At 37.3% G+C, this 18,453-nt stretch overlaps 1 protein-coding gene across 3 annotated transcripts; it reads right to left on the minus strand.

Annotated features, from left to right (window-relative positions):
- Positions 1-4,067: 4,067 nt before the first annotated feature.
- Positions 4,068-17,158, minus strand: znf865 (zinc finger protein 865). 3 transcript variants are annotated; one of them, XM_087293766.1, is made up of 3 exons: positions 16,779-17,158; positions 16,370-16,475; positions 4,068-10,653 (listed from the first exon to the last, which is right to left on the minus strand). In XM_087293766.1, the coding sequence occupies exon 3, from the start codon at positions 9,857-9,859 to the stop codon at positions 5,339-5,341; it is 4,521 nt and encodes a 1,506-aa protein (XP_087149892.1). In that variant the 5' UTR covers positions 9,860-10,653; positions 16,370-16,475; positions 16,779-17,158; the 3' UTR covers positions 4,068-5,338. The 3 variants fall into 3 exon arrangements, with proteins under 3 accessions (XP_087149892.1, XP_087149893.1, NP_001076544.1); XM_087293767.1 differs by having other exon boundaries at positions 16,733-17,158; NM_001083075.1 differs by lacking the exons at positions 16,370-16,475; positions 16,779-17,158 and having other exon boundaries at positions 4,073-10,006.
- Between the last annotated feature and the right edge of the window lie 1,295 nt (positions 17,159-18,453).

Genomic DNA, 18,453 nt, shown 5'->3' on the forward strand with positions numbered 1-18,453 from the left:
TACAAGTTGTCATTGGCTAGAATAAGCCAAAAACGTGAGCATATCAGTTCGGCCGACACAAATGTATTTCCACAGTACCTTAAGGCCAGCACTAGAGCTCGTAGCGCGCACATGGCTCAGGCACGCGCGGACGCAACCTACCGGCGGCCTCTCCTTCACGCGATTGGCCTAAAGTAGGTCAGTATCTGCCCTTCGCGAGATCCAATTGGACAAAACTAGGTCAGTCGCTCCTCCCAGTGTTCTCCCCATGCTAGTGCCGCGTGAGATGGGAGTAAAACAACATGCAAAGGCGGCTTGGTGAGATCTTTGTGGATTAGTGCCGGCAACTCTTGTCAGATGCAGAGATCAAATGGAATCTGCCTTTGCGTGTTTGAAAATGAAAACAAATACGATGGAGGGTCCATCCGCGGGGATTGTTGTGCATATTTGTGCAGACAGACTGCATTTACTGTGCATCGTTTCAAACGTGAATCTGGTCTTCATTTGCATCGAAAAACAAGAATCAATGCACTTAAATAAATAAATATCAGATTATTAAAAGAAACATTAATGTAGATATGTACTTGATGTAAAATATAATTATCTTAAAAACTGCATAATATAATTACACACAGCCAAATGCAGAATGTTTAGCCGTTAATTTACCAAAACAAAAAGTTTAGGGGGAGAAAGCGCAGATTTCTTTTGCAAACGGAATTAAAAGTGCAGTTTTGTGAAAAGGTGACACATACCCAAAACAAAAGTGATCGCCTACCAAGATATACATTCGCTGGCCACTTTATTAGGTACACCCTACGTGTACCGGGTTGGATCTCATTTTGCCTTCAGAACTGCCCTAATCCTTTATGGCGTAGACTCAACAAGGTACTGGAAATATTCCTCAGAGATTTTGGTCCATATTGACATGATAGCATTACACAGTTGCTGCAGATTTCACTGCACATCCATGATGTGAATCTCCCATTCCACCACATTCCAAATGTACTCTATTGCATGGAGCTCTGGTGACTGTGGAGGCCATTTGAGTACAGTGAACTCATTATCATGTTCAAGAAACCAGTCTGAGATGATTTGCACTTTATGACAGCGCATTATCCTGCTGGAAGTAGCCTTCAGAAAATGAGTGCACTGTGGTCATAAGTGAATGGACATGGTCAGCAACAATATTCAGGTAGGCTGTGGTATTGACACGATGCTCAATTGGTACTAATGGGCCCAAAGCGTGCCAAGAAAATATCCCCCACACTATTACACTACCACCAGCCTGAAATGTTGATACAAGGTAGGATACATGGATGCTTTCATGTTGTTGATAGCAAATTCTGACCCCACCATCCGAATTTTACAACAGAAATCGAGACTCATCATACCAGGCAACGTTTTTCTAATCTTCTAATGTCCAATTTTGGTGAGCCTGTGTGAACTGTAGCCTCAGTTTCCTGTTCTTAGCTGACAGGAGTGGTACCCGGTGTGGTCTTCCCCTGCTGTAGCCCATCTGTCTCAAGGTTCAACATGCAGTGCGGAGATGCTCTTCTGCATACCTTGGTTGTAACGGGTGGTTATTTGCGTTACTGTTTCTGTTTCCTTTCTATAAGCTGGAACTAGTCTGGCCATTCTCCTCTGACTTCTGGCATCAACAATGCATTTGTGCACACAGAACTGCCACTTACCTGATATTTTCTCTTTTTCAGACCATTCTCTGTAAACCCTAGAGATGGTCATGCGTAAAAATCCCAGAAGATGAGCAGTTTCTTAAATACTTAGACCAGCCCTTCTGGTACAAACAACTGTGCCCCATTCAAAATCACTTAAATCAGCTTTCTTCCCCATTCTGATGCTCGGTTTGAACTGCAGCAGATCGTCTTGACCATGTCTACATGCCTAAATGCGGTGAGTTGCTGTCATGTGATTGGCCAATTAGAAATTTGCATTAACAAGCAGTTGGACAGGTGTACCTAATGAAGTGGCTGGTGAGTGAATGTGCAGAATACAGTGATTTAAATGAAAACAAATACAATGAAGGTTCCATCCACAGGGATTGCTGTGTAAATTTGTGCAGACAGACTGCATTTTACCGTGCATAACTGATGCATTTACTGTGCATCATTTCAAAAGTCTGATCTTCATTTGCATAGAAAGACAAGCTGCAATGCACTTTCAAGAAATCTTTTAAGATCAAATTATCTTAAGAAAAAAATATGTAGGTATTTCATTAATTTACCAATTTGATGAGTTAAGCTGAAAAATACAGTTATCCTAAACAAAAACTGCATACGGTATTTATACACAGCCAAATGTAGAATGTTTGGTTATTAATTTATCAAAAAGTTTTGGAGCCTTAAAATCGCAAATGTCTTTTGCAAACAGGATTAAAAGTGCAATTTTGTGAAAAGGTAACATTATATGCATAACCAAAACAAAAGTGATCGCCTACAAGGATATTTGTGCAGACAGACTGCATTTTAGTGTCATAACTGATGCATTATTTCAAATGTGAATCTGAGCTTCATTTGTATGGAAACAATGAAACAATTTAATTAATTATGTAGGCTGTTTCCCAGAGATGGGTTGCGGCTGGAAGGGCATCTGCTGCGTAAAAACTTGCTGGATAAGTTGGCGGTTCATTCCGCTGTGGCGACCCCAGATTAATAAAGGGACTAAGCCGACAAGAAAATGAATGAATGAATGCAGGCTGTAAAATAAAACTATCCTAAACTAAAACTGCATGTGTATTTACACAGCCAAATGAAGAATGTTTAATTTACCAAAACAAATATTTGGGGGCCTGAAATTGCAAACTTGATTTGCAAATAGAATTAAAAGTGCAATTTTGTGAAAAGGTGATATGCATTATTTGCATAACCAAAACAAAAGTGATCGACTACAAGGATATATGTGCAGAATACAGTGATTTTGGACAGTTTCACAGATCCATATGAAAAGGATTCACAACACTGTCAGATGTGGGTTTAATAAAAGAGAATAGCAAAAAACAAAACTGTTTTTAGGCATATTATTGTCATGTAAACAGACATACTCTTACGTAGTCTTATTTAATAATTATTTTAAATAAATATTATAGATTATATTATTATAAATATTTATTTTATTTGAATTTTAAAGAAATGCTTACTGCATTTCAAAATAAAAAAGATCATGTACACATAGTTTTAAATGACAAATATAAAGGCGTTTATTTTTGTAAAAAGATATGAGAATTTGATTTCTACTCTGAGTTTTTAAAAATAAAAGAGGATTTCCATTTAAAGAGCAGATATCAATCTTTCAGGTTTTAGCCACTCAATTTAAGAAACTCAACTGCTTTCACACTGGCTTATTTGCAAGATTTACTACACTAAAATAGGGACCATGACTCGAAACACTAAAAGACCACAACTAAAAATGGTCCTTCACTTACTTTGTCCAAGACATTTTTGGACATTACAACTTGTAAATCCTGTATATAGAATAAAACAACATACAGCAGCTTTAAACTCGAAAACAAAAACATGTTCGATCCTGTCTGAACAATCAAACACCAGAATCACTTGTATTGTGTGTGTGTGTGCATCTGCACTATGCACGTCTTGCGATGCAAATCGAGTTGATGGCATACAGAGTACCACTGCCATCTAGAGGACTTTATGTGAACTACAAACCAAGGGAATGGGAGATGATGTCCTGTGTTGAACTCATTACACTTTGGCTTATAGACATAGCTAAGTGAACAGACGGTAGTGTTCCTCTAAAATCAAGAGAGGGAGAGAGAGAAGAGGCAAAACCAAGAGTACCCTTAAGGGCATTCTTCCCTCCACTTCTAATAGCGCATGGCACTGCATAGGGCATGTGCCAACACATGTGAGCTGTAAACAGCCCCATCCTGCAGAACTCTGCACCACAGCACCAGGTGCGTAACACCTGGCCGTATCCTCTCATTTGATGTTTATAAATCATTTAACTTACATGCCATAAATATCCAATTACCCCGATGTGCTCGCCACCACAAAAACGGTTCTGCATCTCGTAAACATTCGGAAGAACACACAAATTACTTCAACAACCAAAAGAACTGTACATTTTCTATCTTTTATTTGCTTTCTGAGAAACTCAACATCTCTGTTGACTCAGAAAAAGAAAACAGTTTAGTATTTATATTTTGTATTTTAGTTTACTGAGGAAAACATTGGAACAGTAGAGCTAAGTAAAGTATCGAGAATGAATACAATAGTGTTGGGAAAGCTGGGCTAAACTGTGGTTTGGGTTAAACAGATCAAAGGGGCAGGGAACAAAAGTCACACCGATACATATATTCCCCACATCTTACATTGACAGACCCTGCCACATACCCTCCCACCCCTAAAATAGTAAAAATGATTAAAAAAAAAACTTATACTTTGAATAATAATAAAAAAAGAAAGAACACAACTGTTACATAATAAAATATAATACGCATTGTACAGAACAGACTTGCTATTCCTCTCTCCCGCTAGCCAATCTCGCAACCAAAGACATTAACACTTGCCATAGAAACACCTGCAAAGATTTCTTTACATATTTCTTTAAAAAACAGATGACATTGAACACAGGAACATGGCATTAGTAACACCATTCTGTCCCCTACATATCAGCTCTGCAGAATATTTTGCACGTTTCGACAGTTTCACTGCAGCGAGTCCCTCTGTGAGACACTTGAATTCATCATGGAGTGTCAGAATTGAGGTTGTTCATAGGGAATACACACTATGCACTTGATCCCCTTTCCCAAAACCAGTAACTTTCAGTTTTCCAGGTCAAACATTTGCATTTTAACATGGAGACAGCGAAATGGGAACAAAACAACACCACAATGAACAAAAAATAAAATTAAAATAAACTACGTATATTTGAGAGTAAACAAAGGCTATACCGTTAAACTCTTGAGTACTGTGGGGAAACTAGTTTAGAGAATAGATTGTTACTGTTCAAATTAGTCCACTTTCACTGGTATGCATCCATCATTGCAGCACAAATAAAGTTACGAAAATACATAATGAATGCATTTTTTTTTAGAGGATAGAGATGCTACCATTACAACAAAGGTGCTACCAAAAACAGTTCCATAATCTAGAATATTCTTCCCCTTTGGAGAAACCGTGTTAGAGATCCATGTCTATAATGGATGGTTCTTTAGGTACAGGCTTGTTTTGGAGAAACCAGGCACTCCCTTGCTTATAGTTTGACCACGTGTTCAAGGAGTTGAATCTGTGGTGATTTCCATCAAAGTCCTATGTGCCTGCTCTTGCCTTGAAGAGTTCAGTTATTAAGGCCTTGTACAATTTCTGTTTTGATGTCAGTTTGCTCAGTGCCTGTATCCTGTCACAACTGTTGATCTTTCAGTCTGGCCCTCTGTTTTCACCAGATACGTCGCCTTTATTGACATTCTGATTCCTCTACTGACACGACGACAAGCAAATTTGTGGCGCTGTAGGAGAGTGCCGTTCCAGAATCGTGAGGGACATCGTGAGCAAGAGAACCCCCCTTGAGAGAGATGCTGGGCCCGATGACAGAGAGCCGTCAGTAGCCTTCGAGAACGTTTTCCACAGACTGTGCATCGGAGGCGATTATGGCGACCATGTTTTCTTGGTGGGTGCCTTGTTACTCGGTGCACCGAAAGACTTATGCGGCTTGAAAAAGTGGTGAAGGGACAAACAGGGCAAGTATATGACTTCAAGGGCACGATGAGAGAGCGAAGGCCTCTGAACCTTAACCTCCCCACACGCCATGTGCCTCCGCCTACATTTAAGCCAAGCCCTCCTCCAGTAAACTTGGCCCATTTCAGCTGAGCCATCCACTTCTTCCGTTTTAGCTGCTGCTGAAGCCTGCACTTCTTCCGTTTTAAATACATTTGCCTCCTGGCAATTTCATAAGCACTGAATCCAGTTATCAACGGCAGTTTATATTTTTTCTTTTTTTTTTTTTTCTTCCTTTGGGTAGCATCCCCCTGGGGCTGCGGGCTCTGTAGATGTGGAGACTGCAATAAAAAAGGATGCTGTTGCTGGTGGTGTTGCGAGTGCTGGGGTGGAGAGATGTGGATATGAGGTGGAGTGGAATGAAGTGTGTTACTTGGAACCCCTGAATAAATTAACTGCTTCCCACTGATTGGCTGCTGAAGCTGGAGGGGACCCATCGTGGGGTTTGAGTAGTGCAGATGTTGGGGGTGTGAAGTGACTTGATTTGAACTGTGATGTCCTGACTCTGGAGTGTAGAAGAGTGGTGAATATCCAGCAGGCTGAGGATGCTGCGTGTGAGCAATCGTTGAATGGGGCTGTTGTACTCCATGACTTCCACTTTCAGGTGATATATGAAGGAGTGCATTGGTTGCAGCCTCGCTCTCCGAGACAGACGAGGCAGTTCCAATAGAATCGTTTCCTGTTGGTTGTGTTGTTGGCCCAGCACGAGTCAAACCATGTTGAGATAATCTATGTCTGGTCAGGCTGTTAGAGTATGAAAACGCTTTTCCACACACTTCGCATGAAAACAGTTTCTCCCCACCATGTTCATGAATGGCTTGGTGATGGGCAGTCAAATGGAAGTGATGGCGGAAAGATTTCCAGCAAATCTCACATGTATATAGCTTTGGAGGGGGTTGGTTGCTTGTGCTCGCATTAGATCCTTGAACTTTATCCTGAGAATAGGAGTAATAAGCGCCAGGGTTGGATTGATTATTTTGATTGGTTTGATCAGTTTGTTCTTGATTAGCGGGCACCCCTTGATTTGCAGCAGATTTGGTTTTACTCCGCCTTGGCTTGAAATCTCCCCTTAGATGCAATTTTTCATGCCTTTTCAGACTCTGAGCATATCCAAAATCTTTTCCACAGAGCGTGCATTTGTAATTCTTTTCCCCAGAGTGAACAGTCTGATGTTTGGTAAGGTGAAACGGCTCTCGGAAGTCTTTGCCACAGATGTCACAATGAAATGGCTTTTCCCCTGTATGCACACGTTCATGTCGACGTAATGTCTCCCGTCTGCTAAAGCCCCTTCCACAAACAGTGCATAAATAAGGCCTGTCGGAACCATCTCCAGCAGCACCACCCTGACTGCTTCTCCGACGTTTCACTACTTCTCCTGGAGCTCCTGGAGGTCTCGGCTCTCTTTTCTGTCTGGGCTTCCGCGGCCGTTTGGGTTTGGCATTAGGATTGTTGGCATTCTGTGAATTAGGCTGCTGTTGGGTCGGGTGAGATAAAGGTATCATTGAACCACTCAGGCATTCTTCATTGCCACCATTTCCTGCAGATGTTGATGAAGAGGCACCCATAGAGCCGAAGCCAAGGCCTCCTAACAGGCCTCCAATGATGTCTCTCCGTTCCTCTCGTCCACCATTATTGTTCATTTCAGCAGGCAAGACAGAGGCGGCAGCAGCTGCAGCAATTGCGGACATGGCACTACTTGTGACTTCATCTTCAGAGTCATCCAAAAGAGAGGAGAGAGGAAGATGAGACTGCGGTTGGTGATGGTGCGTCTGATTTTGAGGGTGTGGGTGAAGTGTTGGGGCTAAAGGAGCTTTTCTGAGGGCTGGACTTGACATGCTGTTACTACAGGAATCTCCAGAGTAGGATGCTGGGTTGCCCTGTTGTCGACGGTAGTCATCGACCCTGTATGACGTTTGGTAAGGATCTCTTGAATACTCAGGATTATACTCTTCTTTAGGTTTGCCAATAGGGTTTTGATTAGCATTTCTTGCCTGCGAATATAGACTGTCACAAGACATCCCTGCTGTGCTATCCTCATTCTTGCAAAATACCAAATCTTTTGTGTCAGTAATCTGTCCACCAGGAAAATCGGTTTCAACTTTGCCATCCACTGAACCTATTGAGCTACCATCACTGCTTCTAGATCTCCTCCCAGGCTTTCCACAGTTACCAGATGCAGCATGGTTAAGCAAAGAAGTGCTCTCTCTAAAGCAGCGGCCACAAGCAGGGCAGCGGTAGGGTTTCTCTTCATGAATTTTCTCATGTCGAGTGAGAGACTCTCTTCGGTTGAATGAACGTTCACAGACAGTGCAGGCATACGGACGATCTCCAGAGTGGATGACACCATGCTGAAGGAGGTGTCCTCTCTTTTTGAACCCCTTTCCACATTCATTGCAACAGTATGACTTATCTGGACTTGAGCAAGTGGAAGACATGGGGTCTGGATTCTCATGGTGGTGTGCATTTTGAGAAATTCCATCTTGTGTTGAGTGCGGGAGATCTGACTGATGTTGATGATTTGTGTTTGTGCTGCTGTTTTGACCACCGCCGTCTTCATGGCAGCGTATGTGTCGGCGAAGGGTTGGGAGGTGGCCAAAAGACTTTCCACACTCTCCACAATGAAACAGAGCCTCTTGCTCAGTCTGTGTGATATTGGGAGTCATTGATTGCTGGTTTTCGGGCTTGGGGTTTTGAGAGATATTTGATACAAGCACAGAGGCAGAGTTTGAAGATGGGGCAGAGGAAGAAGAGGAGGAGACAGTTGAAGAAGAGGAGGACGGTGTTGACGAAGAGAGGATGGAGGAAGGGTCACCACCAAGACCCCTCATTCCAACCCCTCCACCTCCTCCCACAAGACCAGAGGACCCATCATGACCATGTGCCCCAGAGCCATGGCAGTTAGCACTGCTTGTGCTGTTGCTACTGCTACCATCTGTCTTCCTCTGGGGCAGGTAGCCAGCCATGGCTTTCTTTCTCCTGCTGCCACTACCTCCACTTCCTCCAGCCCCAGATCCACTATCTCCTTTCCCATCATCTTTCGGTACAGAGAGATGGAGGGGGAGTGGCAAAGGCAGGCCTGCTTCTTGTTGCATTAGGGAAGCCAGTTGATTAGATGAAAGCACGGGAATACCTTGAAAATCGAAACCACCAAGAGGTGATGGTTGGGGGGCAGGGTGTAGAGGGTGGTGTGGATGGGCATGGCTGTGAGGGTGAGACAAAGCATGAGGTGGCAGCTGCTGCTGCTGTTGTTGGGGCTGGGGAGTTGGATGGCCATGAGTGTGGGAAGGATGAAGGGCTGGAGGAGGAGCCAGACCTGTATTTGAATCAGCAAGACCAAGATGATTATGGGGACCCTGCTGCACTAGAAACTGTTCTAAACTGGCATTTGTGGGCACTCCAGAAAAAAGATATTGGTTTGCAGCAAGCATGCAACTGAACTGCTGGTGTAAACTTCTTGCATCAGATTGGGCTCCAACTAGTCCAGCCACTGAGCTGCTACTGCTGGGGGGATTATTTGAAGTGGTGGTTGAACTTGAAGGGGACGGTGATGAAGAGGAAGGGCCAGGGGATGGCTGAGGAACAGAGAGGCCAGGGTGCAGGGGTGGTGGTGGTGGTGCAGACGTTACAACTCCTCCAATAACCCCAGAACCTCCTCCAGTACTTCCTCCAGCAAAATCAAAACGCCCCATTCCTGAGTGGAGCTGCTCCTGAGCTAGCGCAGCCTCAGCAGGGTGAAATGTGCGTAGGAACTGCGGATAGCCAGAGGCAGAACTACCACTTCCACTGCTGCTGCTCATCTTGCTTGATTTGCGTGTGCTTTGTGAGGACGAGGACTGGGTTTGTTGGGGAAGAGGTGGAGGGGGAGCACTCATTTTGGCAAATAGGGATGATGAATCTGCAAATGCATTACTCCTAGATCCTTGAAGTGAACCAAGTCCAAGCCCAGACAGGAGGCCACTGGATGCCTCACTTTGTTGTTGCTGCTGCTGTTGAAGCTGCTGCTGGTGCTGAAGTTGGACTTGTTGTTGGTGCTGCAGTTGTCTTTCCAGCCCCAGTCCTTTGAACTGGTGTGCCTGGTGTCCACTGAGCATTTCTAAAATGTCCATAGGGTATTTTCCAAACTGGAACATCTCCCTCTCACTGTTGAGGGGTGTTCCTAAGATTTTTTTCCCCTGTTCAGTTGATACTGCAGGTAAGTGGACAATGCAATCTAGCCTAAAATATATGCAAAAAAAATAAAACTGGCACAAGGGCCACTAATCATCAATATAAAGCTTTAAATTAATCTGCTAGCAGCTCCAGTTTTAAAAACAAATGTCTGTGTGAGATTAATTTGTCTGATGCTGTGACTGTTCATCCCATACAAACAGAGTTTTGGCTAGAGTTGTGGGCCACTACATCTGATAAAACTCTGGAAGTCTTGGATTAAATTATCATCTATAAATAAGAAAAAAAAGAAAAAGAAAAAAGTAAAAGTTGGTTTACAATATCATGCAATTAACACGTTTGCGTTAGTCTTTCAAAATTACTGTCTAAAGTTTAAACGATAAAAACATATCTGCTAATACCTTATGAAAATTGCATCACAAAATGTGTTTAGCACTAAAAAGCGAAACACTTAGTGTTGAAAGCCAGTTAAAATTGAAGTGACGAGGGAATGTCTTTCTGTCTTGTTATTGGTATATTCCTTTTGAGAAGTTCTGAATAAAATGGTCCCAGTTTTTTTTTTTTTCTCAGAAAAAATTCTTCATTAAAAAAGGAGGTTTTGATGAGCCAATCGTTCAGATCAAGAAGTCAAAAGTCAGATAGTCCACAGGGTGTATCCAACCTCTGTCTTTAATTCCTAAGCTGGAAGACCATGAACAAAGCACAGTGGTATGACCAAGAGGTTCCTTCTTTCTCTGCAGCGAGCACCCTGTCAGTCCTTAAAAAAAGAGAGATAAAAAAAAAACCAGTAAGAAAATTTCAAGACAATTTCAAAATAACATTCCAATAATCTACTGAATGAACAATCATTATGTCACAGAACAATCCTTAGGACAAGAAACATAACAGAATTTTGAAGAAAAATCATACAGGAAAGAATTAAGCATTCTAAAATGTTAAAGTTTCTGTTTCTTTGATACTAAATGACAACTGACACCATTTTCTTTCATAACAATACAGTTCCAATACTCAAATTCGAATTATTGGCTGATTTTGAACAGATTTTATTTTTAATCATTAACATCTATAGCATCTATGTGTGTGAAACTGCAGATCACTTTTATATTTATTAAACGCAATCCTTTAAATACACACTACAGTGCTAATTCTGGTGAGTTTTTTTTAACAAAAAACTAATGATTTAAAAATGAATAAAAAAACCACAAGTAACAAAAAATATAAATAATAATAGTAGTAATAATAATATACTTAAAAATATTTACATTTTAATAATGTAGTGCACAGTTTTTTAATGAGGCAAACTTTCACAGATATAGCAGAACAACAATATTAATAACCGCTCAATGCACACATCTCTCATTTGCTCTAAATAGACATGTTAAAAAAACTGCAAAACCACAAACCTTAATCTACATTTCTAGTATAATAACATGAAAATGCAATTATATTGGATAGTTACCATGCTAATAACAGACACATGATCATAAATGAAGCACATTCCTGTGTCTGAAATACTGAAAAAACAAATGTATTATTTTCTGCTACATTTATTTAATGATAGTTTTTGTCTATTGATATAATTACAAAGAAACAACCTGAATATAAAACCAATTTAAGATGTTTGACAATGTTAAGATAAATATGTTACATTTTGGCATGGTTTTTGACTCATTTATTAACTATTTATGGACAAAGTTAAGTAAAAAATATCTTGGATTTGAAAATAGTGTTTCCGGCCTTCACTGAGCTCAAGTAATAGTGTAATGTATAAAAATTGTGAATGAACTTGACTGTTGATGTCTTAAATAATAATGTCATACAACCAACATTTCTCAAAATGGATATATCTCGTTTTGCAAAGAAACTCTTCATATATATATATATATATATATATATATATATATATATATATATATATATATATATATATATATAGACCACATGTAAAGAACTATTCCTTATTTACATTTTACAGTAAATATATTTTGAATATGATGATAGTTCTGAATTTATTTAAAACTTCAGGGCAAATGTTTGAGAAACTAATGATTACAAATAAAATAAAAATAATAGAGCTAACATAAAAAAATAGAGCTAAAAATAGAATATGTACAATGTAAACGTTGCACTTTCAAGATTGCAACTTTCTCACGATGCTGTTATTCATGTTTCTGTCTGCCTTCCTGTAATAGCGTGTAATATTGTGCTCAAATTATGAATAGGTATTACCATAAACAATGTATTTCTGATATAAAAGATCATAATATGAAATGAAAGACTTTTTTTTTTTTTTTCATATTATATATAGTCAAATTGCATTCCAAACTGTGACATGCAAACATTCATGTATCATAAATCATATAATAACTTTTATATTTATTTAAAGATGACCTTTAAATATTCTGTTCTTTTCTATTACATGCTGAAAAAAGTATGAAGCTTTCTTAGAATCATGTGAAACTGAAGATAAGACAAAAGGTTGTTGAGAATTCAGCTGTCACAATAATAAATTGCATTTCAAAATGAAGCAGCTATTTTAAAATGTAATAATAAATAAAATAGAATACAATAGATTGAAAAATATTAAAAAATAGTTCACAATTTAGTTTTTCCTGTTTTTTTTTGGCAAAAAAAAAATGCCTAAAGTCCAGATAATATGAACAAATAGGTCACAAAAGACCTAATTGTAACTTAAATATGCAAACTTGTACTAATAAGCCCTTCCAAAAAAGTAAACTAATTGCAATTATAGAATATTGGTTGCAGGCAATGACAATCAGTTAGTCAAATACTAATAAAAATTAACCAATTATAAAAATGACACTTCATTTAAATAAATACAAGCAAAAGCATTCGGTTTTATTGTAGTATTTTAATTACAATTGAGCCCTTTTATTTCAGATAACAGCTACTGAAAATATATTATAACATCAACACTACAGTATAGTAACACTGAGATTAACCACAATGCCTGACGTCTGAGGGATAAGCCAAATGACATGTTACAAGGTTAATAATATCTGTATGAGGATATCAAGTCTATCTAGGTCTGAGATGAACTCATATAAACTAGGAATCATGTTTTAATACATGGAAGCTTGTAAAGACAAACATGCTACAAAAAATTTGTAAGCAATTATTTGATTATTTGACATATGCAATCAGATTTAAATAAAATAAATCGACATGTGTGCATCACACTGTCATTATTAAACAACATGCAACATATATAAATTATTTTTGAAAGCCCTTACAATTGTATGTTTTGTTGAATAATCTGTACTTGTTGTGTATTGCATTTTGATGAAAGATGATACTGAATATTAACTGCATAGTAAGGTAAAAGCTACCATAAGCCCAAAAAATGTATTTGCAAACAAATTAATGGATCACTTTAGAATCTGTACAAATCAAATCCTTAAATCTGTCAAAAATATGAGATTGAGGCATTTAAATTGTCAGCGATTGTTTCACTTGATGTAAACAAATTTAAAAAAATAATTGATATGTTAAACAAATAGATGCCAAACATGAACAGATTTATTTAAATAAATGTATCACAGGAATATGTTTTTAAAAGACAGCTAAATAAATACAAAAATAAAACAAAAGCACTATTAAAAAAAAATAAAAGTATGAATTTTTTTTTTTTAACAAATCTGTTAATCTGTCTACATTACCTACATTAGGGCTACATAATATTGGAAAAATCTAACATTGCAATATTTTTTTTTTCTGCGATATATATTGCAATTTGAATACAATTTCACTACATGTGTTGAACAACTGTTTGGAAAGAATTGATAATTTTAGACTGATTAGAATGATTCTGTAGGGGAGTGCATAAAATATACAATAAAGACAGATACTACATAAATAAAGAGTGTCTTATTGTTTTCCGAGGAGTCTAAATGTATTTAGTTATACAGTAATTGAATAATTAAATGTAAAATAATACTGCATAGTCTTTGTTAAAAAAAAAAATCAATAAATAAAAATAATTTTTTTAACTTTTCAGAGATACAAATAGTACAATTTCTTATGCCTGAATACTTTTAAAACCCCTCACACATTCACAGGCATCAAATAACACTTGCAAAATGATAAATAAGAATCCAGACTCAACATTGCGCATACTCATGATGTGACTATTGCAAATGATCTCATTGCGATATCTATGCTGAAATGATGTATTGTGCAGCCTTAGACCAAATCAAACACGTTTATTCAATGTAGACAAAATGTGGCCAAAACCACTCTTGTTGTTTCTTGTTAAACAAAGTAAAGACTGTCAAATGTTGCTTAATTTTTTATTCAAACTGCACATGTTATATATAAATATAAAAAAAAAAAATTGAATAAATCAAATCAATTTATCTGCACAAGTCTCATTAAAAGTATCTGAGTTTGAAACTATTTGAAGGATTAATGGTTGTTACTCAAATTAAATGTGGCAAAATTCACACTTGTATAGCAATCTATTTGTTGAATAAACAAATTGATGTCAAGTGAGCCAATCAACTGAATTTAACCTAACCAAAATAAATGCAATTATATATATATATATATATATATATATATATATATATATATATATATATATATATATATATATATATATATATATATATATATATATAATTGCATTTATTTTGGTTTTGCTATTCATATTGCGATGCTGAGTGTAAAATTACTAGCTTTACTCGAAAAGAATAAATAATTTTAGGATTTTGTTATTTACATACATAATGTATTAAATTTAGGACAATAGTAGAATGAAAATGTAATGATATATACAGTAAAGGGAAGTTACAAATGAAACAAATGCTTTGTTTTTGTTTATTTTCTATGAGTCTAACAGTATTCTGGGTCACAAATTGATTTAGTAATGTAAAATAAATAACACTGAATAATCTTTATTGCATATATACTGCACAAATACAACTAATGTTTCTTGAAGTTACTAAAATTTTAATTTTCTGTGCCTGAACGCTTTACGCTGGCTTAAAATGCATACACAATCACATGCAAAGATATCGTTTTTGGAAACATTATGGTTAAACTTTGCAATTACTCTACAATCATGTTTGTTTTTAATGACTACTCTATTATAATCCTGATTTGACATAGCAGATCCTGTGATTTGACTATTGCGGATGTGCACATTGCGATATTGATGCTGAAATGATATATTGTGCAGCCCTAGTCCAAAAAAACACGTTTAATCAAAGCAAACAAAATGTGGCTAAAACCATTCTTGTCATTTTATGTTAAACAAACTAAAGGATGTCAAATGCTGCTCAATATTTCTCAATGCAAATTGCACATGTTATAAATACATAAGATATTAGTCTAAATCAAATCAATTTATCTGCACAAATCTTGTCAAAAGTAACTGAGCTTGAAACTATTTGAAGGATCAATGGTTGTTACTCAAACTAAATGTGGCAAAAATCACACTTATTTAGCACTCTATTTGTTGAATAAACAAATAGATGTCAAGTGAGTCAATCAACTGAATTCAACCTAACCAAAATAAATACAATTATATATATATAAGGGCTGCACAATATTGTAAAAAACTGACATTGCAATATTTTTTCCAGCTCTACATATTGTGATACTAAGTATAAAAATAACAGATGAAATTAATAGTTTTATTTTAAAAAAAAAAGAATAATTATAGAATTTTGTTATTTATTTACATATATTATGTAATAATTTTAGGACAATAATAGAATGATTTTGTAGTGGAGCGCATCTGCATACAATGTAATAAAACAAATCGCAAGCAATGACAAATACAGTAAAGCGAAGTTACAAATGAAATAAATGCTTTATGTTTTTGTTCATTTTCTGTGAGTATTCAGGGTCACAAATTAAACAATATGTCAAATAAACAACACTGTATAATCTTTGATTTGACATAGCAGATCCTGTGATTTGACCATTGCGGATGTGCACATTGCGATATTGATGCTAATATATATATATATATATATATATATATATATATATATATATATATATATATATATTATTCACCATATTTTATTCATCAAACATATTTAAAAATTTAAAGATAATACAATTAAATTCAAGCAAAATATTGCACAAAAAAAAACACTGCAACCTACAAAATTAAAATTTTCTATTTTTTGTTTCTCTTGATTTTTCCTTGTTTTTAAATTTGTATTTAATATTTTATAACATAAATTTGGGTGTTTTTGTTTTTGGAATAAAAAACAAAAACAAAACAAAATAACCTACGTTATCGTAGGTTATTTTGTTAGATAAGCTCCAGATTTGGCTTCAGTACTGACTAAGCTAATGTATATACACAAATATTGTATAAAAAAAATATTGTAACGAAGGGGGAAAAAAGAAAAATTCTCATCAATGGAGACACCCCGTCAACAAATACATATACATCTATAACTCAAAACACATTGTATAATGGAAAAGAAACTTACCGAAAAATGTTGAAAGAAAAGCGCGGATTGATCTCCGGGATAAGCTGACCGTAAAGGGGATGAGGGAGAGGGGGAGAGCCGAAATACCTTTTCCAGTCACATCCCTCTGTGAAACAGCAAAAAAAGTTTCAATGTAATAAATGAGAGCAAAAATAGACTTGTTACATGACAAAGAACTTGGAGTTAGCATGTAGTTAAATAAGCTAAAATGTTCGTATGCTAACAGTTGCGTAAGAATCAACAACATGACAGAAAAACATAAACAAGTAAAGTGCAGACAGCCCGTCAGATGAATGCAGGCTATAAGCCCACTTCAACTCTGCTAGCCTCATAGCTAACGTTAGCTAAATAAAGACGTCGTACCCTTTTACACTGCAACAGAAGGCATTCAAAAGCTCTGCTGTCCCACCTGCTCGTGCGCGGAGAAAGTCCTCTTGAAGAGCAAAGCGTGAAAATAATAATGCTGAAAAGGGCGCCGAAAGCCTAGATGTGCACAAAGGCGGTTTCCGATTTCAGGTTAGCAGGTCATTTTTCCTCATCCCGTGGAAAAACACTCTCGCAGGCCTCTCCATCGCTTTCGATCCGTTAAACAAACCCCAGTTTCCGCTGGCCGCGCTCGCTAACGTTCGGGCTCGCGCAATAACACTCGCGGTGAAAGACTTCGAGCGAAACCGCCCTTCACAGTCCGTTTTCCGCTTTAGTTTTTGCGGATTATGGTCGGCCAAATATTTTCCGCCCCGTGTCAATTTTTAGTGCCCCCGTCTTCCTTCGGGTACTTCTGTTCGCCTCACAGTGGTCGTTTCCGGGCAGTGATACAAGTTCCGGGTGGTGTTACGTGTTAAAGCATCCGACATTGTTCTGGTTAGCGCTCTGCAAAAAGCAGTACGCGATGCAGTGAGAAGAAAAGGGCCTTTTCACCTCAGTTATGGGTTTATTTTACTTTATAATGTGCTTTAGTTTAGCAAGAACACGTGATCGGGAAATTGAGTGTAATTATAACGAAGCCCGTTGCATCTACAGTCCCCAAATGTCATAAAACGGCGCCAAAAAACAAAACAAAAACAAAAGTCGCGTGGCGCGTTTTAAATATTCCAGTGTTGCGTGACGTAGTAACACATTGTGAAGGCGCACACACTTCGCGAGCTGCCCGCGCGAGACTCAAAACATCACTTCCCACTGACTGAGACAAAACAGCTGTTCTGCACATATGCGAGCCGGAGTCATTAGAACAATTATTTCACTTTGTGAGCGGCTGACAGAGAGAGCGGGGGAATTTTTATGCAGCACATCTACTGAGGAATGGATGCAGGGCACAGCACAGCACCTCTCTGAAGCCATTTTACCAACATGCCGCCGCCGTCTCCCCCCACCCTACCCGAACATAAGGTCCTCGCCCACCCTGCCCCTCAAAATGGCGAATGCCGGTGATGATGGTGCCTCGTCCGTGTCCCTCAGGAACCATTCAAGAACATCAAACGTCCTGGTTTGGATCGATAATTACAGTCATTTAAGAATGCAAATGATATTGCTAGGGAATCATTTGATATCATTTAAAGTGGTCTTTGGCACCACACCAATAGAAAATGCTGCAGTTAAAGAATAGTATATAATATGAATAATAATATATATTCTATTATAAATATATTTTATATCTTTAAAAAAATTAAGACAATTTGAAAATTAGTTTTTTTCTGGATTTACAATTTATAGTTCCCTGTTTGAATAAAACGTAATTTTAATTTGTTCTGTTAATTATGTATGCAAATTTATAATAAAATGAATATAAAATTTGTCATCTTAATTTTCAATTTGCAACACTGCATACCAACTTCAGAAGATTACATTAAGCATGCTAGATGGAATAACCATCTTCAGTCACAACATTTTTAAATATTTGTTATTCAGCCCAATTATAATGTCCTGCTAATCAATAAATGGAATGCTCTTAATGACAATTATTTTATATATTAAATCCACTTCAAATGTTGACTACTGTATATATTAAAGTAAATTGCAGACCATCAAACAACTAAAAAAAAACAGAAGAAATGAATGAAGAATAATGAAAAGAATATTATAATAAT

Source organism: Danio rerio, chromosome 19 (assembly GCF_052040795.2).
Source record: "Danio rerio strain M-AB ecotype USA chromosome 19, GRCz13ab, whole genome shotgun sequence".
In the NCBI taxonomy this organism is placed as follows: Eukaryota; Metazoa; Chordata; class Actinopteri; order Cypriniformes; family Danionidae; genus Danio; species Danio rerio.

Bases quoted from the DNA above. Each gene is read 5' to 3' on its own strand.
- znf865 (XM_087293766.1), bottom strand. From the start codon at position 9,859: ATGTTCCAGTTTGGAAAATACCCTATGGACATTTTAGAAATGCTCAGT.